Raw genomic sequence first — 22,629 nt, forward strand, 5'->3', positions numbered from 1 at the left:
CAACAAAATGTGGAGTAAGGGGTATGAATACTTTCTGAAGGCACTGTATCCTGTGGCAAGAGAGAGGTCAAGGACAGTTGAACTCTGTTAGATGAAAATGCCACTCCATGTGCATGAATCTGATCATTTAATTGTGTAGGCTACTATGTGCTGTGCTGCATTTACATTGTTTATACTTTGAGTTTACTTATCCTTTTACTGGCTGATAACAGTTTTTTTCATGACATACCTGGGTTATTCTGCCACTTGCACCCCTGCACAGTTATCTTTACTCTCCGATGCTATAGCTAAATATTCTGCATTCCTGGAAAGAAAGGAGAAAGATAGAAATTGTTAGAATATCATCATCTGCTTATTACCTAAAAACCTGAGATTTCATCACATGGAGATTGATAGAGGACTCTAGTGCCCAAATGCCTGTTTTAGCATAGGCATAGCCATTAAGGACTTACACCATTTTGACATAGTCAACTGGGTGGGACTTCCTATGGATTAAGGAAGGATCACATAATTCCATGCAGGTCATCAGGAGGAATCAGCCAATGAATTATACGTGTGAGAAAACATTCCATAACTACAGGTGGCATTAAATCGCTAGCCTTTGCTTTATAACTGTTCAAACAACAAACACACTCCACCCTTTCAGTTTGTTTATTAACTCATAGTGGGACAGATAAAATGTTGCGTCCTTCTAACTATCTCTATGTTTAATCCTAACCTTAATCATTCATCCCTCCATTCATTCTTTATTCATCTATCTATTCATCTATAACCATTCGAACCACTCTCATTACTTAAAGTATTTCAATAAGTTAAACTACACTGCATATCTCCTACTATTCCTGTCTATTCCACTCTTTTTTATCTATTCATTCATATCCTCTATCAATCCACGTACCCCTCTAACCTCTCTATCCATACAACAACCCCTCTAACCTTCTTTCATCACTCCATCCATCCATAATGACTTCCTTTATCCTTCTATCAAGCAACCATGCATCCAACTTAAGTAACCAGATGTATTACTTTAATGTAGCAAAGCGAAGCAAGCAGTGTCAACTGAGCTAACATTCAATCAGAGACTGAATATAATTTATTTTAAAGGCAGCTTATTTAGTTTGGCCATTCAGCAAGCACCATCGCTTGCAACTGCTGTGCTTTTGCCAACCAGCTCCCCAGCCTCCACCTGCTTTTGGTTCTGTTATTCTATCTATGCGGGGCATGGCAGATTCTCTGCTCCCTACCTATAGCTTGCTTTTGATTGTATACATTAACTGAGCACTTTCCCCACGTTGTATCATACAGAGCACAGCCTTAACACCAAGGCCAAATGTAGTATCATACACATTTTATGTTCAATGAAATGTGATGTCAACGAAATACATGTATTCCCCTCCTGACACAACTATATTTAACTCTAACTTCTTTTCAACTTGAATTTTACATGAGCTTTTAACCTATTTAAACATACTTCTAGACTGCTGAAGCAAGCAAGCAAACGTTTTTCAGGAAAAGTACCTTCTTTGGCTTTTCTAGAGAGTGGAAAATGTGATGATTGTGGGACACAGAGATTGAAAGAGTGAGAGAGAATGGGAGTGGCAAGGAAGACGAAGATCGAGAGAAAGACAGACAAGAGTACAGGGAGAGAATATTGAACAAGGAGGAACAGAGGAATTGCACTACTCAGCACTATGAAAGAGAGAGGAGAGAACACAAATCAACAGGATGGACAGGTTCATAACAGACAAGGATAGTGAGATTTTATGTAGGGAGACCGTAATAGAGGACCTAAAATGAAAGAATACAGCTGCAGGAGAGGAAGTAGGGTTACAGTGTTACTCACGCGCTTTCTCTTAATGCTTCCTCTCCTGCAGCTGATATCTTTCTGAAGCAGTATACCATCTCTATGTAGAGCCAAGCCTGTAGCCCGATGATGGACACATACATCATCACCTCAGAGACTATGGAGGCCGTCCCTCTGGTGGCTAGAGAGAGAGAGAGATGGAGGTAGAGAGTGGGTGAAAGAGGGGGGAGTCAAAGCACAGTACACACCCCATAGGCTCTTAGCACTTACAAAACACTTACAAGCTTCATTTCAAGTCATAAATGTTTCCTAACAATTGGGATAATTGACATCGGAATTCAAATTGCTTACAAAAGCATGTCTGTATTGTAATACTGAACCTTTAGCCACCACTTTCAGGTGCACAAGCTTGCTGACAACAGTCTGGTATTCGTAGAACTCATACGTCAAGAGCCGGTGGAAGTGGCAACTGTAGGTGCCCGAGTCATTGAAGGTGACATTGAAGAGGTAGATGGATGCATCCTGTATGTCTTGGCTCCTCTTACTGCCGTTCCAGTCGACGCGCTCCTCAAAGCGCTCATCCACAATGTGGGGGCCCTCCTCATCGTAATTATATATCTAATGACACAATGAAATCTGGGTTGTTCACCTGGCACTGAAAATCTCTCTTGTTTCACTTCCTAGATCCCCACCCACATCTGGCAACATCCAAGTTAATGGACTCAAAAGGATACAACTGTGTTTTGAGAGAGGTCCCTTGATTAGGAAAGTATACCCAAAGTTACATACAGTAGCTGTGAGCCTACAGTGCATTCGGAAAGTATTCAGACCCCTAGACTTTTTCCACATTTTGTAACGTTACAGCCTTATTCAAAAATGGATTTAAAAAAAATATATATCATCAATCTACACACAATACCCCTTAACGACAAAGCAAAACAGGTTTTTAGAAAAGTTTGCACATTTGTGACTCGTTTCAGGAAACCAGGCGTATGTCGAAGGGTCACTACTTCACAGGAGAGCCATTTGAATGTCAACTTTTTGATTTTATCAAAATGCGTTTTTGGGGCAGAAATGCCTTCTGGAACATGTCAACTTTCATGTGCCTTAAAAACAAAGTTGTATGCCATCTGTAAATATGAATCAAATTGTTAAATTACGAGCTAAATTAGTTGGTTTAGTCACAGAAAAAGACAGCAACCATCCCACTAGCCATGATTGGCTGAGATAATGAGTGGACTGGACATGCCGAGAGATGAGTTCGGATTGGTCTGCAATATAGCACTTCTGTCCATTTGAGCTGGTCAGTATGTGTAGGTAATCCTGTCTAACGCGGCTTAAAAATATATATATTGCGTAGTAGAACTGCATAAGTGTTGCACGCCACTTTCTGGAGGACTGAGTTTTGAAATCAGTGGAATTAGAGTATGATAGCTAAGGAGATGGAGAAACCACCTGTCTCCGGATAACATCTTCAAACTAAGGGCAACCATGGCTCCCGCGTGGCACAGCGGTCTAAGGCACTGCATCTCAATGCTAGAGGCATTACTACAGACCCTGGTTTGATCCCGGGCTGTATCACAACCAGCTGTGATTGGGAGTCCCATAGGGTGGTGCACAATTGGCCCAAAGTCGTCCGGGTTTAGCCAGGGTAGGCAGTCATTGTAAAATAAGAATTTGTTCTTAACTGACTAGTTAACATTAGCTGGTTTGCTCAATAATGTTACGTGCATACTATTATTATTCATATCTCCGAGGAATTTACTTGCTAGTTATAGCTAGCTAACATTGAACCTGGTTGTTTAGCTACCTGTAGATTCATGCAGGTTAGTAACATCATGAGTTGGGATTATGGTTCATTGTTTACCTACATTTGAAGTCGGAAGTTTACATACACTTAGGTTGGAGTCATTAAAACTAATTTTTCAACCACTCCACACATTTCTTGTTAACAAACTATAGTTTTGGTTCCAACAATTGTTTACAGGCAGATTACTTCACTTACAATTCACTGTATCACAATTCCAGTGGGTCAGAAGTTTACATACACTACGTTGACAGTGCCTTTAAACAGCTTGGAAAATTCCAGAAAATTAAGTTATGGCTTTAGAAGCTTCTGATAGGCTAATTGACATATACTTTGTGCATGACAAGTAATTTTTCCAACAATTGTTTACAGGCAGATTACTTCACTTATAATTCACTGTATCACAATTCCAGTGGGTCAGAAGTTTGCATACACCACGTTGACAGTGCCTTTATACAGCTTGGAAAATCCAGAAAATGATGTCATGGCTTTAGAAGCTTCTGATAGGCTAATTGACATAATTTGAGTCAATTGGAGGGGTACCTGTGGATGTATTTCAAGACATATGTACAAACTCAGTGCCTCTTTGCTTGACAGCATGGGAAAATCAAAAGAAATCAGCCAAGACCTCAGAAAAAAATTGCAGACCTCCACAGGTCTGTTTCATCCTTGGGAGCAATTTCCAAACGCCTGAAGTTACAACGTTCATCTGTAAAAACAATAGCACGCAAGTATAAACACCATGGGAACACGCAGCCGTCATACTGCTTAGGAAGGAGACGTGTTCTGTCTCCTAGAGATGAACGTACTTTGGTGAGAATAACAGCAAAGGACCTTGTGAAGATGCTGGAGGAAATAGGCACAAAGTATCTATATCCACAGTAAAACGAATCCTATATTGACATAACCTGAAAGTCCGCTCAGCAAGGAAGAAGCCACTGCTCCAAAACCACCATAAAATAGCCAGCCTACGGTTTGCAACTGCACATGGGGACAAAAATTTTACTTTTTGGAGAAATGTCTTCTGGTCTGATGAAACAAAAATAGAACTGTTTGACCATAATGACCATCGTTATGTTTGGAGGAAAAAGGGGAAGTCTTTCAAGCCCAACCGTGAGCACGGGGGTGGCAGCATCATGTTGTGGGGGTGCTTTGCTGCAGGAGGGACTGGTGCACTTCACAAAATAGATGGCATCATGGGGGGGAGAAATTATGTGGACATATTGAAGCAACATCTCAAGACATCATTCAGGAAGTTAAAGCTTGGTCGCAAATGGGTCTTCCAAATGGACAATGACCCCAAGCATACTTCCAAAGTTGTGGAAAAATGGCTTAAGGATAACAAAGTCAAGGTATTGGAGTGGCCATCACAAAGCCCTGACCTCACTCTTATAGAAAATGTGTGGGCAGAACTGAAAAATTGTGTGCGAGCAAGGAGGCCTACAAACCGGACTCAGTTACACCAGCTCTGTCAGGAGCAATGGGCCAAAATTCACCCAACTTATTGTGGGAAGATTGTGAAAGCCTACCCAAAACGTTTGACCCAAGTTAAACAATTTAAAGACAATGCTACAAAATACTAATTGAGTGTATGTAAACTTCTTACCCACTGGGAATGTGATGAAAGAAATAAAAGCTGAAATAAATCATTCTCTCTACTATTATTCTGACATTTCACATTCTTAAAATAAAGTGGTGATCCTAACTGACCTAAGACAGGGAATTTTTACTAGGATTAAATGTCAGAAATTGTGATAAACTGAGTTTAAATGTATTTGGCTAAGGTGTATGTAAACCTCCGACTTCAACTGTAGCTAGCTACATGTCTTAACAAAAGACTCCACTATGCAAGTAACCATTTCAATAGAATGTCACTGCGACAACTGTTGATAGACGTAGCTGTTAAATTCGCTCTGGCTAGCTACTCTGATTTCAGAGCACTCTCATCTGAGTGTGCCAGAGCGCAAAATAACTGACGAATTTACGAATGCTCAACACGTTAAATATGGCCGGTGTCAGTAAACGTTGGCAATAAAGCGTAAATTGTTTCCAGCAGCACAGTTGCAGTCACCAACACTGGATAACATGAAAACATCCTAACCAGCTCTGCTGGAGCGAGTAAAATGGTCTGTGAGCTGTTCTCTCATTTGTGTCTGGAAGTAGCTAGCAAGCTAGACAACGTTAGCCAGTTAGCCTGGGTGCTTGACTGCTGTTGTTAGGACAGAACACTCTGATCAGCCCTTAAAGAGATGGGTGGGGCTAAAGCTTAAGAGGGTGTGAACGATGCTAAATTGTTGTTGACAAAGAAGAACTCTCCAATAGCTACCAACACATTCAAAGGCCATTTTCTCAAAAGTGAGGTTACAAGTTTATCAACTTTCAAAGCAGAATTACACAGAATTACACTACCGTTCAAAAGTTGGTGTATAGAGGCCCATTATCAGTAACCATCACTCCTGTGTTACAATGGCACATTGTGTTAGCTAATCCAAGTATCATTTCAGGATAATTGATCATTAGAAAACCCTTTTGCAATTATGTTACCACAGCTGAAAACTGTTGTTCTGATTAAAGAAGCAATAAAACTGTCCTTCTTTAGACTAGTTGAGTATCTGGAGCATCAGCATTTGTGGGTTTGATTACAGGTTCAAATTGGCCAGAAACAAACAACTTTTTTCTGAAACTCGTCAGTCTATTCTTGTTCTGAGAAATTAAGGCTATTCCATGCGAGAAATTGCCAATAAACTAAAGATCTCGTATAACGCTGTGTACTACTCCCTTCACAGAACAGCGAAAACTGGCTTTAAACAGAATAGAAAGAGGAGTGGGAGGTCCCGGTGCACAACTGAGCAAGAGGACAAGTACATTAGAGTGTCTAGTTTGAGAAACAGATGCCTCACAAGTCCTCATCTGTGCAAAGTGATCCAAGATCCAAGATGGCGTAGCAGTGCAGACGTGGTTTGTCGTCTTCTCTTTTTCTTTTGTATTTTTTGTATATATTTCAATTTGTTTTCAATCTCTTTTCCATTTTTAAATATACCTTCCGGTAACCCGCCTCACCCAATGTGACACAGATCTGCTATTTTCTAGACCTTATAGCCAGAACCTCCATCAGAAGCTAGCCATCAGAAGCTAACCAGCTAATTAGCAACTAGCTATTTAGTCATTGTTAGCCACTGCTAGCGGCCTTTACCTTCTGCACAGACACCAGCGGTTTAAACATTTTTTTGCCTGGATAATACTTGCCAGCCTGCCAGTATCGGACTGTTTTCTCCACTACAAAACCGGATTCCTGCCGTAAACCCTGGACCATTACTCTTGATCATCACAGCTAGCTAGCTGCCACCAAGTGACCCAGCCCCGAAGCTAGCCCTGAGCCAGGCCCACCTCCCGGCCTACTCTGTGATCACTCGGCAACTCAGCCAATGCCTCCCGGACTCTTCCCCAACACGGCTAGAATTCACTACTCCACCAGATCCTTGCCGAAAGCTCTGGACCTTTGCATCGGATCATCGCTGCTAGCTAGCTGCTACCGAGTGGCGATAGTGGCTAAAGCCCCTGCCCCAAAGCTAGCACCAGTTAGCCGCGAGCCAGGCGCATCTCCCGGCTAGCAAACGAAATTACTACAACTACAATACCTTTTTCGCCATCTGGCTCGGACCCTTTGTCGACATGGCGCCGCAGCGTACCACCACGGCTGGTCCGCCGACGTAACTTCATCCGCTGTGCCCTCAACTGGCCTTTGCCAGACGTCAGAGCAGACGCTTCTTCTTACCCCGGCCTGCTAACTTTAAACGCCGTGTCCCCCGCATGTTCGAGTAGTAATGACTACCCCGCGGCTTCCCTGTTCCATCTATTGCTGTTCACTGGACCCTATGATCACTTGGCTACATAGCTGATGCCTGCTGGACTGTTCATTAACCACGGTATTCCATTTAGTTTATTTTTTGTTTATCTGTCGGCCCCAGCCTCGAACTCAGGCCCTGAGTGTAGTTAACCAACCCTCTCTGCCCTTTCATCGCCATTTTACCTGTTGTTGTCTTAGCTGATTAGCTGTTGTTGTCTTACCCTTTGTTGTCTTAGCTAACTCTCCCAATCAACACCTGGAATTGCTTTATGCCTCGCTTTATGTCTCTCTCAAATGTCAATATGCCTTGTACACTGTTGTTTAGGATAGTTATCATCGTTTTAGTTTACTGCGGAGCCCCTAGTCCCACTCACCATGCCTCAGGTACCTGTCCCACCTCCCACACATGCGGTGACCTCACTCAGCATAACTAGCCCGTCCAGAGATGCAACCTCTCTTCTCATCACTCAGTGCCTAGGTTTTCATCCACCCACCATACCCCTGTCTGTACATTATGCCCTGAATCTATTCTACCACGCCCATAAATCTGCTCCTTTTATTCTCTGTCCCCAACGCACTAGATGACCAGTTTTGATAGCCTTTAGCCGTAGCATCTTCCTACTCCTCCTCTGTTCCTCGGGTGTTTTGGAGGTTAACCCAGGCCCTGCGTGTCCCCAGGCACTCTAATTTGTTGACTTCTGTAACTGAAAAAGCCTTGGTTTCATGCATGTTAACATCAGAAGCCTCCTCCCTAAGTTTGTTTTACTCACTACTTTAGCACCCTCCGCCAACCCTGATGTCCTTGCCGTGTCTGAATCCTGGCTTAGGAAGGCCACCAAAAATTTGGAGATTTCCATACCCAACTACAACATTTTCCGTCAAGATAGAACTGCCAAAGGGGGAGGAGTTAGCCTGCAAAGTTCTGTCATACTTTCCAAGTCTATGCCCAAACATTTCGAGCTTCTAATTAAAAAAATAAATCTCTCCAGAAATAAATCTCTCACTGTTGCCACCTGTTATAGACCCCCCACCCCAGCTCTCAGCTGTGCCCTGGACACCATATGTGAATTGATTGCCCCCCATCTATATTCAGAGTTCATTCTGTTGTGTGACCTAAACTGGGATATGCTTAACCTGTTAGGGCTAGGGGGCAGTATTGACACGGCTGGATAAAAAACGTACCCGATTTAATCTGGTTACCACTCCTACCCAGTAACTAGAATATGCATATACTTATTACATATGGATAGAAAACACCCTAAAGTTTCTAAAACTGTTTGAATGGTGTCTGTGAGTATAACAGAACTCAAATGGCAGGTCAAAACCTGAGAGATTCCTTTACAGGAAGTGGCCTGTCTGACCATTTCTGGAACTTCTTTGCCATCTCTATCTTTTACTAAGGATCTCTGCTCTAACGTGACACTTCCTACGTCGTCCATAGGCGCTCAGAGCCCGGGAAAAACCTGAATGTCGTCATCCCAGCCCCAGGCTGAAACACATTATCGCCTTTCTCAAGTGGCCGATCAAGGGACTCTGGGCTTAGGCGCGTGACCTGACCGCCCCCGTCTTTGTGATTTTTTTCCTCTGTTTGCCGAAAAGAAGATTCCCGGTCGGAATATTATCGCTTTTCTACGAGAAAAATGGCATAAAAATTGATTTTAAACAGCGGTTGACATGATTCGAAGTACGGTAATGGAATATTTAGAATTTTTTTGTCACGAATTGCGCCATGCACGCGACCCTTCTTTACCATTTCGGATAGTGTCTGGAACGCACGAACAAAACGCCGCTATTCGGATAAAACGATGGATTATTTTGGACCAAACCAACATTTGTTATTGAAGTAGCAGTCCTGGGAGTGCATTCTGACGAAGACAACAAAAGGTAATCAAACTTTTATAATAGTAAATATGATTATGGTGAGTGCTAAACTTGCCGGGTGTCTAAATCGCTAGCCCGTGATGCCTGGGCTATGTACTTAGAATATTGCAAAATGTGCTTTCACCAAAAAGCTATTTTAAAATCGGACATATCGAGTGCATAGAGGAGGTCTGTATCTATAATTCTTAAAATAATTGTTATGCTTTTTGTGAATGTTTATCGTGAGGAATTTAGTAAAATGTTAGCGAATTCCCCGGAAGTTTGCGGGGGGTATGCTAGTTCTGAACATCACATGCTAATGTAAAAAGCTGGTTTTTGATATAAATATGAACTTGATTGAACAAAACATGCATGTATTGTATAACATAATGTCCTAGGGTTGTCATCTGATGAAGATCATCAAAGGTTAGTGTTGCATTTAGCTGTCTTCTGGGTTTTTGTGACATTATATGCTAGCTTGAAAAATGGGTGTCTGATTATTTCTGGCTTGGTACTCTGCTGACATAATCTAATGTTTTGCTTTCGTTGTAAAGCCTTTTTGAAATCGGACAGTGTGGTTAGATTAACGAGAGTCTTGTCTTTAAATAGCTGTAAAGTAGTCATATGTTTGAGAAATTGAATTAATAGGATTTTTAAGGTTTTGAAAATCGCGCCACAGGCTTCAAGTGGCTGTTACGTAGGTGGGACGAATTCGTCCCTCCTAGCCCATAGAGGTTAACACCCCAGCCGTCCTACAATCTAAGCTAGATGCCCTCAATCTCACACAAATTATCAAGGAACCCATAAGGTACAAAACGAAATCCGTAAACATGGGCACCCTCATAGATATTATCCTGACCAACTTGCCCTCCAAATATACCTCTGCTGTTTTCAATCAGGATCTCAGCGATCACTGCCTCATTGCCTGCATTCGCTATGGGTCCACGGTCAAACGACTGCCCCTCATCACTGTCAAACGCTCCCTAAAACACTTCTGCGAGCAGGCCTTTCTAATCAACCTGGCCGGGGTATCCTGGAAGGATATTGACCTCATCCCGTCAGTCGAGGATGCCTGGCTATTCTTTATAGTAAATCTGAGTTTGGTGAGAGCCAAACTTGGTGGGTGTCAAATTAGCTAGCCGTGAATGCCGGGCTATCAACTCAGAATATTGCAAAATGTGCTTTCCCCGAAAAGCTATTTTAAAATCTGACACCGCGATTGCATAAAGGAGTTCTGTATTTACTATAATTCTTAAAATAATTGTTATGTATTTTGTAAACGTTTATCGTGAGTAATTTAGTAAATTCACCGGAAGTTTGCGGTGGGTATGCTAGTTCTGAACATCACATGCTAATGTAAAAAGCTGGTTTTTTATATAAATATGAACTTGATTGAACAAAACATGCATGTATTGTATAACATAATGTCCTAGGAGTGTCATCTGATGAAGATCATCAGAGGTTAGTGCTGCATTTAGCTGTGGTTTTGGTTTTTGTGACATATGCATGCTTTGAAAATGGCTGTGTGATTATTTTTGGCGGGGTACTCTCCTGACATAATCTAATGTTTTGCTTTCGCTGTAAATCTAATGTTTTGCTTTCGCTGTAGATCTCCGCCATGGGCTGTGCCGTGGCGGAGATCTTTGTGGGCTATACTCGGCCTTGTCCCGGGATGGTATGTTGGTGGTTGGAGATATCCCTCCAGTGGTGTGGAGGCTGTGCTTTGGCAAAGTGGGTGGGGTTATATCCTACCTGTTTGGCCCTGTCCGGGGGTTTCATCGGATGGGGCCACAGTGTCTCCTGACCCCTCCTGTCAGCCTCCAGTATTTATGCTGCAGTAGTTTATGTGTCGGGGGGGGCTAGGGTCAGTCTGTCACATCTCTTGTCTTTTCCGGTGTCCTGTGTGAATTTAAATATGCTCTCTCTAATTCTCTCTTTCTCTTTCTTTCTTTCTCTCTCTCGGAGGACCTGAGCCCTAGGACCATGCCTCAGGACTACCTGGCTTGATGACTCCTTGCTGTCCCCAGTTCACCTGGCCGTGCTGCTGCTCCAGTTTCAACTGTTCTGCCTGCAGCTATGGAACCCTGACCTGTTCACCGGACGTCCTACCTGTCCCAGACCTGTTGTTTTCAACTCTCTAGAGACAGCAGGAGCGGTAGAGATACTCTCAAAGATCGGCTATGAAAAAGCCAACTGACACTTACTCTTGTGTTACTGACTTGTTGCACCCTCGACAACTACTATGATTATTATTATTTGACAATGCTGGTCATTTATGAACATTTGAACATCTAGGCCATGTGCTGTTATAATCTCCACCCGGCACAGCCAGAAGAGGACTGGCCACCCCTCATAGCCTGGTTCCTCTCTAGGTTTCTTCCTAGGTTTTGGCCTTTCTAGGGAGTTTTTCCTAGCCACCGTGCTTCTACACCTGCATTGCTTGCTGTTTGGGGTTTTAGGCTGGGTTTCTGTAAAGCACTTTGTGATATCAGCTGATGTAAGAAGGGCTATATAAATACATTTGATTTGATTTAAAGCCTTTTTGAAATTGGACAGTGTGGTTAGATTAACGAGAGTCTTGTCTTTAAAATGGTGTAAAATAGTCATATGTTTGAGAAATTGAAGTTATAGCATTTATGAGGTATTTGTATTTCGTGCCACACGATTTCACTGCCCAGGGAGGTTAAGGGGGTGATAAGGTTTAAAAAATAAAAATAAAATCTAATAAAAAATAAATTTCACTCTTGGGTGTTGACTTGTGTTACATTTGCAACATGAAAATCCACGGTGGAGCGCGCTCGCCATCTATAGGATTTTGGGGGTTTTACACTTGGCATTTGCCATATGAAATTTGCAATATGATTTGGATGAATGTGGACCAAATTGGGTGGTATTGTCAATAGGGTGTATGATTCGTGTGGTGCCAATACGTTCCCATTCATTTTTGTCCATTTCATAGCAAAGTTGTCTGAATAAATAAGTCATTAATGTATTTCTGTTTAAACATTTTTATACATTTGCAAAAAAATATTCTAAACCTGTTTTTGCTTTGCCATTATGGGTTATTGTGTGTAGATTGATGAGGGGGGAAAATTATTTTATACATTTTAGAACGAGGCTGTAACGTAACAAAATGTGGAAAATGTCAAGGGGTCTGAATACTTTCCGAATGCACTGTATCTGCCTATCGGCTGTCCCAGTGGCCCTAGTGATCTCTGAGATCCAAAATGTCATCCAGATTGATTCTATCTGAACTGCACGCAGCACTCTGCCATATTATGTGGTTGGGCATTGTGGTATGTGCGTGTGTGCATGTGAATGTAAGCGTGCAAACCTTTGTGTGTTGTGCCTTGTGGTTGTGGGCTTAAGAATGGGCTCTGGACCATATGGAGTACGACAGGTTTGTCTAAAGAACAACGTAAACCTAGTCCTAGCCAATCTGCAATGACGCTGTCGGTGTGATTGAAGCGTAATCCAACAATCTACTACCGTGGCAGCAATTTGGACTACTATAGCAATCATAATCCATCTCAGATACTCACATGAGCAAACTCAGCTTCCCCTTTCGCCTTGAAATACCAATTAACTGTGGCAGAAGCCTCCACCTCGGGCCTCATCTTACAGGAGATGCAGCCCAGTTTGAACCCTTTGCCTGCAACGGCCTCAGTGTCCGAGTCCACCTCTGAACAGGCCCCATGGCACAGGGACACTTGATACAGGAGAGAGAAGACATGTTATTAGTGCTTAACATTTTGGTTGTAGAAATGGGTAGATTCCTAATTCAACAGTACACTGAAGAATATCCATATACTGAAAGATGTGACTATACACAAATGGTCAATCCACTAAGGTGGTCAACTCCACTTACCAAAATGGGAACAAAGCAGAAACAGGAGCAGCAGTCGCACAGCAGACATGTCCATAAGTGTAATGTAGCGATGAAAGTAAAGATCTTAGGGGAAAAGGCTTTTCTTTGAACACTTGATAGTAAGATATTCCTTTGAGATGTTATCCAGGAAGATGTTGTTTGAGCAAAGTAAGAAATTGTAGGGACTGAAGTTGCTTCCTCCGAAATTACCTTAGAAATAAAAGAAATAGAAGTCCCAACACCTTCAATAATACATTTGACATGATAAAATACTTAAACTAACACTTAATATAATAATAATACAAATATATGCCATTAAGCAGATGCTTTTATCCAAAGCAATTTACAGACATGCATGCATACATTTTACTCACTGGTGGTCCCGGGAATGGAACCCACCATCCTGGCATTGCAAGTGCTATACTCTTGGTGCCATGCTCTTAGTGCCATGCACTTCTCTTTAAATGGAAACAATATTTTCATCAAAGACTATTGCATTAATTAATTTACTTTGTTACACAGGATACATGCAAGTATTACCATGAATATTTGTTTACAATTAAAGTGTTTTAGGAAGACTCTGGAGCTTGTTGATTTCAATTAAATAATGTTGGTTTGAGTGGATGATTACTGACTCTAATAAAGTGTAAACTATTAAACGCCAATAGGCCAAGAACAGACTTTCTAGAGAACAAGCAGAAGAACAAGCACACATTTTGTTGTTGTTTTGGCTCTGTACTCTAGCACTTTGGATTTGAAATTATATAATGACTATGAGGTTAAAGTGCAGACTGTCAACTTTAATTTGAAGGTATTTTCATCCAAATCAGGTGAACCGTTTAATTATAGCACTTTTTGTACATAGTCATTCAGGATTCTCTGTAATCACAGTAGAATCCACATTAATGTAGAAGGGTTTACAAAACATACTATATTCTTATTTACAATAAAAGGGACTCCACAATTACACAAATTACTTTGGACACAAAATAATCTGAAGTCACAAGCTTGATGTAATCATTGCATGCTAGGAATATGGGACCAAACACTAAACTTTTGACTACTTTAATACACATATAAGTGAATTTGTCCCAATACTTTAGGTCCCATAAAATGGGGTGACTATGTACAAAACATTCTGTAATTCCTAAACGTGTGACCCGATATGGATGAAAATACCCCAAATTAAATCTGACAGTCTGCATTTTAACCTCATAGTCATTGTATCATTTCAAATCCTAAATGCTGGAGTACAGAGCCAAAACAACAAAAAATGAGTCACTGTCCCAATACTTTTGGAGCTCAGTGTATCGCTAAACTTTAGCTGTGATTATGGTCATCTTTTTCTACTGTTCCAGATCTTTGTTGACACAAAGTGTTTACAAATCTACACCCTGGCCTGGGATTATCAGTTCCCTGAAGTCTTAATATCAATTACACTGAGCTATTATTATCTTTACAGGCTATTCATTCCAACTGTAGTCTGATGTTCTATTAGAATAATAGGCCTAGTTCTAAATGATATTCACACGGTTATAAAGGCAGTGCACCACTGAAGATGGCATAGCTTTGAAATTAGTTTATATATTATGCTTATTTGAATAATCTGTCGACACTGTAGGTCTATGGTTTAAATAGGCTACTGTAAAATCGCATGCCACAGAATAGGCTACATTAATAATTAATTGCATGCCATATGAAAGACGACCTAGGCTACATAAGCTACATACCAATTATATATTTATATATTTTTTAGGAACACTGTAAATGTGTTATTGCACTATTTGGTTTAAATAATGATATTTTGCATTGTCTCACATTTTACTGCCCTCACGTTGTCCCTTCTGAAAAAAATTGCCTCCTTATCCCGATTTGTCCGTTCTCCGGGGAAAATGTAGGCTATCCTTTCCTTCTGATGGATCAACAAATTATTTAATGAAGTGCTATTCTTTTGAGTGGAAAGAATTATCCCACGCATCAAAGGACCCTGGATATTTTTCACGGTCTGGCATTGCGAATAATACAGACTACTTTATCACTCCCTGTCTGGCGTTATTTTTTACCGCAGTGCATCTGACTGCAGCATCTTCCAAACGGAGCAGGACAACTGTGTGAAGCTAGCCACAAGGATTAGCCACAATAGTTGAATGAGGTTCGCCTTCACAATAAAAGTCCCAGCAGTCCCAACACCTTACCACTGCTACAACTGGCTATCAGCGGAGCCTTGTCTGGCAGCGAAACAGTTCATGCAGCATCTTTTACTGACTTAAAAAAAATAATACGCCGCGTCACCGTCCTGTTCAAGTGAGCACAGCACAACAAGGTGAGTTCAGAAATGTCTTGTATGCTGCTGTATAAATGATGTAATATGCCAGGGAGATATGTGTAACAGGGTTATATTGGTGATTCCCCTTACCACTTTATTGTTAAACCAATTTGGTTTTATTTTTGTCTTGCCTTCACCTACTCAACATGGCATCTTATTGGCTGGTTTGCGTAGCTTGCTTACGAGGGAGGACGTTTCAGTTAGAATCGTCCCAGTGAACAAGCACCAAACCAGCGGTAAGTTGTTGGTTGCAAAGCACTGTACGTCAAAAGTGATTTTTATACTCCCAAGTGATGATTTAAATGTACAATTTATATCAATTTGTTTGTAAATGTTATTCGAACATCACACATAAGATGCAGCGTTTTTTGGTGAATATTGTTTGTGCATTTTGTTGTAGAGAATTCCAGCTAATACTAGCTAGCAATTTACTGTGTCTGGTGGGGGTGTTGTATATTTTGTACAGTGCGTGAGTGCAGAGTTGGATGGTGAGCCGTGCATTGCATGACGTGCAATTTTGTGCTGTTCCTATCAGAATAAAGCTCCATGACTGGTGTTGCAAGTTGGAGTTCGTGTCGATGATTGATTGTACACAACGCAAGAAGAGTACTGTTACATATGTATACTGTAGATAACCTCTATGGGCTAGCAAGCATCCCACCTACGTAACAGCCACTTGCAGCCTGTGGCGCGATTTTCAAAACCTTAAAAATCCTATTACTTCAATTTCTCAAACATATGACTATTTTACAGCTATTTAAAGACAAGACTCTCGTTAATCTAACCACACTGTCCGATTTCAAAAAGGCTTTACAACGAAAGCAAAACATTAGATTATGTCAGCAGAGTACCAAGCCAGAAATAATCAGACACCCATTTTTCAAGCCAGCATATAATGTCACCAAAACCCAGAAGACAGCTAAATGCAGCACTCACCTTTGATGATCTTCATCAGATGACAACCCTAGGACATTATGTTATACAATACATGCATGTTTTGTTCAATCAAGTTCATATTTATATCAAAAACCAGCTTTTTACATTAGCATGTGACGTTCAGAACTAGCATACCCCCCGCAAACTTCCGGGGAATTCGCTAACATTTTACTAAATTCCTCACGATAAACGTTCACAAAAAGCATAACAATTATTTTAAGAATTATAGATACAGACCTCCTCTATGCACTCGATATGTCCGATTTTAAAATAGCTTTTTGGTGAAAGCACATTTTGCAATATTCTAAGTACATAGCCCAGGCATCACGGGCTCGCTATTTAGACACCCGGCAAGTTTAGCACTCACCATAATCATATTTACTATTATAAAAGTTTGATTACCTTTTGTTGTCTTCGTCAGAATGCACACCCAGGACTGCTACTTCAATAACAAATGTTGGTTTGGTCCAAAATAATCCAGCGTTATATCCGAATAGCGGCGTTTTGTTCGTGCGTTCCAGACACTATCCGAAATGGTAAAGAAGTGTCGCGCGCATGGCACAATTCGTGACAATAAAATTCTAAATATTCCATTACCGTACTTCGAAGCATGTCAACCGCTGTTTAAAATCAATTTTTACGCCATTTTTCTCGTAGAAAAGCGATAATATTCCGACAGGGAATCTCCTTTTCGGCAAACAGAGGAAAAAATCACAAAGGCGGGGGCGGTCGGGTCACGCGCATAAGCCCAGAGTCCCTTGATCGGCCACTTGAGAAAGGCGATAATGTGTTTCAGCCTGGGGCTGGAATGACGACATTCTGTTTTTTCCCGGGCTCTGAGCGCCTATGGAAGACGTGGGAAGTGTCACGTTAGAGCAGAGATCCTTATTAAAAGATAGAGATGGAAAAGAAGTTCAAGAAATGGTCAGACAGGCCACTTCCTGTAAAGGAATCTCTCAGGTTTTGACCTGCCATTTGAGTTCTGTTATACTCACAGACACCATTCAAACAGTTTTAGAAACTTTAGGGTGTTTTCTATCCATATGTAATAAGTATATGCATATTCTAGTTACTGGGTAGGAGTGGTAACCAGATTAAATCGGGTATGTTTTTTATCCAGCCGTGTCAATACTGCCCCCTAGCCCTAACAGGATAAGAAAGTAATACTAACCGTATGTTGTTAGTAGCCCATGTGCCTCACCCTAATAATTTGGTCTATTTTAACCTATTCATTTTGCCAACTGTTCTGACTTGGGGGTTTTGTCATCAAACTTTGTCATCAAAGTCTGGCATTCTCTGGATTTATGGTGGGAACTCTGAAGAAAAAACACACAGCCACTCCATTGAATAGCATGCTACCGGTTGCTTTGCACTGCTTGCAGTTAGCCACTGATTCCTTCCAAAGGACTCATTGTTGAATTTGCGATTTCCAAGTTGTTGTGTAATCTTTATGGCCAATGGCCGATGAGCACCGATAAGTTTTATCTATAATTTCTCTTCATTATTTCTCTTCATATGACAAAGATTAAAAATGATTTGCCAGTAGATTGTCAAACTGATTCATGACGATGACTGCTAGCTAAGTAAGATGTTGACATGATCAGTCCAATCAAAGCTACTGTACATATAATGCGATTTGATGTAATTTTATCTATGGCCAATGACCTTGAGCCTTCATGGAAGGGCACTTGTAATAAAACTCTATGGCAGGATCCAAAGATGTCTACCCTTACTAAGGACATTAACTTCGCAATGACATAGTGTCCCCATGAGTGACAGAACACAGAGCCAATCATGGCGCAACGCTCCTATTTTTTGCTGGCTCGCCCCACCACCACAGAAAGCACTGAGCTAGGACGCGAGCTGCCTTACTCAAGAAAACAAAAAAGAGTGTATGCGGCTTTATTAACTCATTGAGATATTGTTTTTATGCCAAAATAAGCAAGCCCCCAAAAAATAATAATATATTTTGCTAAAAATGTGGGGCTCAAAAGCCCCACCTGCCCAGGCCGCCACTGCAGCTGGCTACTCTTCTTCTGTGGTTTAACTCAAAAAGAGGTCACAAGTGTTTTCCTAAAAGCTGTCTGGGTTTAAACATCTTCTATTGTACAGAAAGTGAATATCTTAATCAATAAATATAGAGGATCTTATTCCGGGGTTTTATTCTGTCTTGACTGCTGTTTGACAAATACAAATATCCATAATAATCTCATCATGTAGACTCGACAACCTGCACAGCCTAACCGCACTGTATCTGTGAGCTGTTAGTTAGAGTGCAGGTTCCAAGACCAGAGTAGGCACATTTTCACAGTTTTTATGACAAAACTATTGTAGAGTTCAAAATGCGATGGAAACGCACTGAACTTTAGGTTTTTATTCGGTACATGAATACTTCAGCGAAAAAATTGGCTACATTTTGTGTGCGCTATGTCATCACTCACTGATTTTTATTCACAATAAGTCAATTTTGTGGAAATACCAACGGTTGGAAATGCTCATATTTTCTTTATGCGGATTCTAAAATATTCACATGAAAATCTATCACCAATTGGATGGAAGCTACAGGCAGGTTTCCATTGACCCCCAAAAATGAATCATTGTGACTTGTAATGGAAACAAAGATATAGGAGACATTTTCTAAAGATCGAAAACATTTTAATCCATTTGACGAGGGTGAATTTCTATTTTGTAAAACGTTTTTTACTGAGGCAAATTATGACGAAAATGTGTTTTTTGACTAAATGATGATTGCCAAATACATTTGAAGGTACGCAGGGCACATGATGTAATCACGTAACTATAAACTCCACTCCCCATTTAATTATAAATGCCTACTGCTAGCAAAATAAAAAATGTCAGCTATAAAAATTGTTTCTTTGCAGGACAACAATTGTCCTGACTTTCAAAAATGCCTGAATTGCTTCCCTGCTTTTCTAGGTGGCTGGCAAGTTTCACAATCTAATTATTCCAGATCTACAGAAGTGAAAGTTTCACAATGGCATGGACCTTGGCGATATGTTGGCAAATGATAATTATTAGAATATTGCAAATATTAGCCAATTATTGCATTCTATCCATGCTGGCTTTTGCAGGCTACTTAAGACTTGAAACAGATAGGTGGGAGGGCATACAGGCTGTCGCCAATTTATTAATGCGCAATTTGTCTAAATGGGTATGCCTAATGGAAACACTTCAACAACTGCATTTTTATTTGACACTGTAGGTTTTTGCTTAAAGCTGTTCTTTTTCATAGGTGTGACGTCATTATGTCCACCTCTTTTTTTTATCGACACAAGACAGTTAGGCCTAAATAGAAACACACCCTAGCAGGCAATTGTCGCTTCTGTTTTCTATGTGAACTAAATGTCGACAAAAAAATCACTGGGCATAGCTACAAACCACGTTCCCATCCAACCATTTCATAATGTGTAATATTGTTATTATTGTTGCAATAAATACATGTGTATATATATATATATATATAGTGACAATTTTAGCATGTGAACAATTTGATAGTACAAATGCGACGAAGTCTGCCAGTTCATATGTATTTTCCAAAGCCTGCAAGGATGTAAACTTTTATGCCTGTGTTTAGCTTTAAATGGAGGGATTACCCTATATTCATAACCCTGCTGAATAAGCTGGACAGTCTTTTCCAAAATCGTGAACAATTACGGGGGGGGTGTGCGTGTGCAGGAGTGTAGGTGTGTGTGTTTCAAAACAAATAGGGGGTGGGGGTGTGTGTCTCTGCATGGGTGGCTTTTGAAACCAAAAGGCTAGGGCTGTTGTTTAGGATTGTGTGCGTCTCTTCAATTGGGCTTGGGCACTTTCGATTTTATTACCACACAAGCCTTTCAAATGCGTATTTATCTCACCCCCAAGGATGTGGGGGCTAAAAAGTCAAAAAAGCCCAGGCTGAATATTACATTACATATTACATTTAAGTCATTTAGCAGACGATTACTTTATCCTATCCTAGGTATTCCTTAAAGAGGTGGGGTTTCAGGTGTCTCCGAATATAGCATGTCTAGACAACCTCCTACGGTTTAAAACATATGTTATTTCTAATCAGCGTCCCCAAGCTGTGCTATGAAGCATAAATACAATATCGGCAGACCAAATATGTCGAGACACCCGCCTGTGGTTTTTGGGTCTCTTGACATTCGAGGGTACTTTATATGACCCTTTTAGGCATACAGGATGTTGCCCGAAAAAACGGCACCCCCAGCTCTGTAAACTCATTGCAGAATATATCTCTCGTTAGAGTACGAAAGGCTAAAGCGCAACATCAGGCCAACAGCCAGAAGAGTTATCCGCCCAGAACAGCTAAAAGATAATCGTTGAATCCGTCCTAATGGAGCTTTCTGAAGGTGAGTTAGTGAAAATAATATATTGGATTCGGAGAGGTATTTTCAGGGAATTGTATGGATATTACAAATTTGATATCGATATTCTAAAACGGATGGAAAACGATTTTTTTAGGTAATATGTCAAATGCCCGTATTCGTATATTTTAAAAATGTATATATAGTATAAATATATGTTAATATTAGTTTAAGGCTTGTAGGGTCTCAATCCTTTACACAGATGCTGAGGGGAATAGATGATTGGGAAAACGCGTGCAGCCAGTCCCCATCACACTATTGTCGACGTAAGTCCAATAATAAAATCCATAAGAATATTTATACATTAAAAACAAAAAGTGTGAACCCTATATTCAAAGCTATGTTTGTGTTTACAGCTGACAGACCCCAAAGAAGGATCACGGATGCTTCATGTACTCTGAACGATGACATAGATGCTATTCTCCCGTTCTGTTCGAACGGCTTTTCAAACGCACCGAGAATCGCCACATTACCTCCCCCAGGAACCAAGCTCCATATTTCCGACCCAAACAAACAATGCACAACTTGTGCGCAAGTGCAATGCGCAGAATCACCCCGGCCCGAAAAGTGTTCTGGGACGGAAACTTACTGCTTCAAGAAACGGGGCTACATGGACAAGGTATGAAACCAATATATATGTTATTAGTAATACATATTTTATTATAATTTATACATTTTTACGATTGAATATGTTAAAACAATGACAAATAATGTTTTTTCAGACTCCAACGAGACATGCCCTGCAGAATCTGGAAGGCCTGGTGAAAAATGTCTAGAGCCCAAGGCTTCCGCGATTCGTTAGAACAGCCCGTGTCAAAAAAAGCAGAGGTAATTTAATTATGTATTGTTAATATATAGTATTATATCTGAAATATATTTGATATTTTAACCTAATATATTACATGTTTAACAATCTATTTTTTGTATATATTATTTTCTTTCAGACTCCTCCCCGGCGTATAATGGCTCAGAAGACCATACACACCGAGAGCACGCGGAGGATTTCGGCGCGCCTGACATTCCCAATAAAACAACGAAACCGGATGATTTCACTGTTTTAAATGACATTCCAGAGGTAGACGACTGGATATTCTGTGACGCTGCCAACCTTATTGATTCCTCCAAATCTTATGTAGAAACACCCAAACCTGAAATAGACCAAGCTAGGTTTATCAATGCCTTTTCCAGGGCTCTAAAATCCAGAAATGTCTTGCTACACAAACGAATGGTGGATTTACTCGAGCGGCAATACAGTCAGGATCTATCCTTTTGGCGTAGAACAATGCTCCGTTTGTTAACTTCTATGGGCTACGTGGGACGCTAGCGTCCCACCTGCGGGACACAGCCAGTGAAATATCAGGGCGGCAAATTCAAAACAACAAAATCTCATAATTCAAATTTCTCAAACATACGACTATTGTACACCATTTTAAAGATACACTTCTCCTTAATGTAACCACACTGTCCGATTTCAAAAAGGCTTTACAGCAAAAGCAAAACATTAGATTATGTTAGGAGAGTACATAGACAAAAATAACCACACAGCCATTTTCCAAGCAAGGATATATGTCACAAAAACCCAAAACACAGCTAAATGAAGCACTAACCTTTGACGATCTTCATCAGATGACACTCCTAGGACATCATGTTACACAATACATGTTTTGTTCGATAAAGTTCATATCTATATCCAAAAACAGCATTTTAGATTGGCGCGTGATGTTCTGAAAATGTATTCCCACCAAAACCTCCGGTGAATGTGCACATCAATTTACAAAAATACTCATCATAAACGT

General features: G+C 40.7%; 1 protein-coding gene and 1 long non-coding RNA gene across 4 annotated transcripts in view; one reads left to right on the plus strand and one right to left on the minus strand.

The window, feature by feature from the left end:
* LOC106569775 (sodium channel subunit beta-1) overlaps positions 1 to 15,308 on the minus strand; it is a 30,930-nt gene extending 15,622 nt beyond the window's left edge. The window contains exons 1-7 of one of the 3 annotated variants that reach the window (XM_014141375.2): positions 15,005 to 15,306; positions 13,561 to 13,644; positions 13,187 to 13,396; positions 12,861 to 13,027; positions 2,185 to 2,422; positions 1,844 to 1,985; positions 230 to 304 (exon numbers count right to left, since the gene is read on the minus strand). In XM_014141375.2, the coding sequence (XP_013996850.1) occupies positions 235 to 304; positions 1,844 to 1,985; positions 2,185 to 2,422; positions 12,861 to 13,027; positions 13,187 to 13,241 (672 nt within the window). In that variant the 5' untranslated portion in view covers positions 13,242 to 13,396; positions 13,561 to 13,644; positions 15,005 to 15,306 and the 3' untranslated portion in view covers positions 230 to 234. Of the gene's footprint in view, positions 1 to 229; positions 305 to 1,843; positions 1,986 to 2,184; positions 2,423 to 12,860; positions 13,028 to 13,186; positions 13,397 to 13,560; positions 13,645 to 15,004 lie in introns of all 3 variants that reach the window. The other 2 variants (XM_014141374.2, XM_014141376.2) reach the window with 2 other exon arrangements.
* Positions 15,309 to 20,565: 5,257 nt separating this feature from the next.
* On the plus strand, positions 20,566 to 22,207 carry LOC106569785 (uncharacterized). The gene is made up of 5 exons (XR_001320555.2): positions 20,566 to 20,818; positions 21,036 to 21,099; positions 21,190 to 21,452; positions 21,556 to 21,661; positions 21,778 to 22,207. It is a non-coding gene; the product is annotated as an uncharacterized lncRNA (long non-coding RNA).
* Positions 22,208 to 22,629: the final 422 nt, after the last annotated feature.

Source organism: Salmo salar, chromosome ssa14, assembly GCF_905237065.1.
Source record: "Salmo salar chromosome ssa14, Ssal_v3.1, whole genome shotgun sequence".
In the NCBI taxonomy this organism is placed as follows: Eukaryota; Metazoa; Chordata; class Actinopteri; order Salmoniformes; family Salmonidae; genus Salmo; species Salmo salar.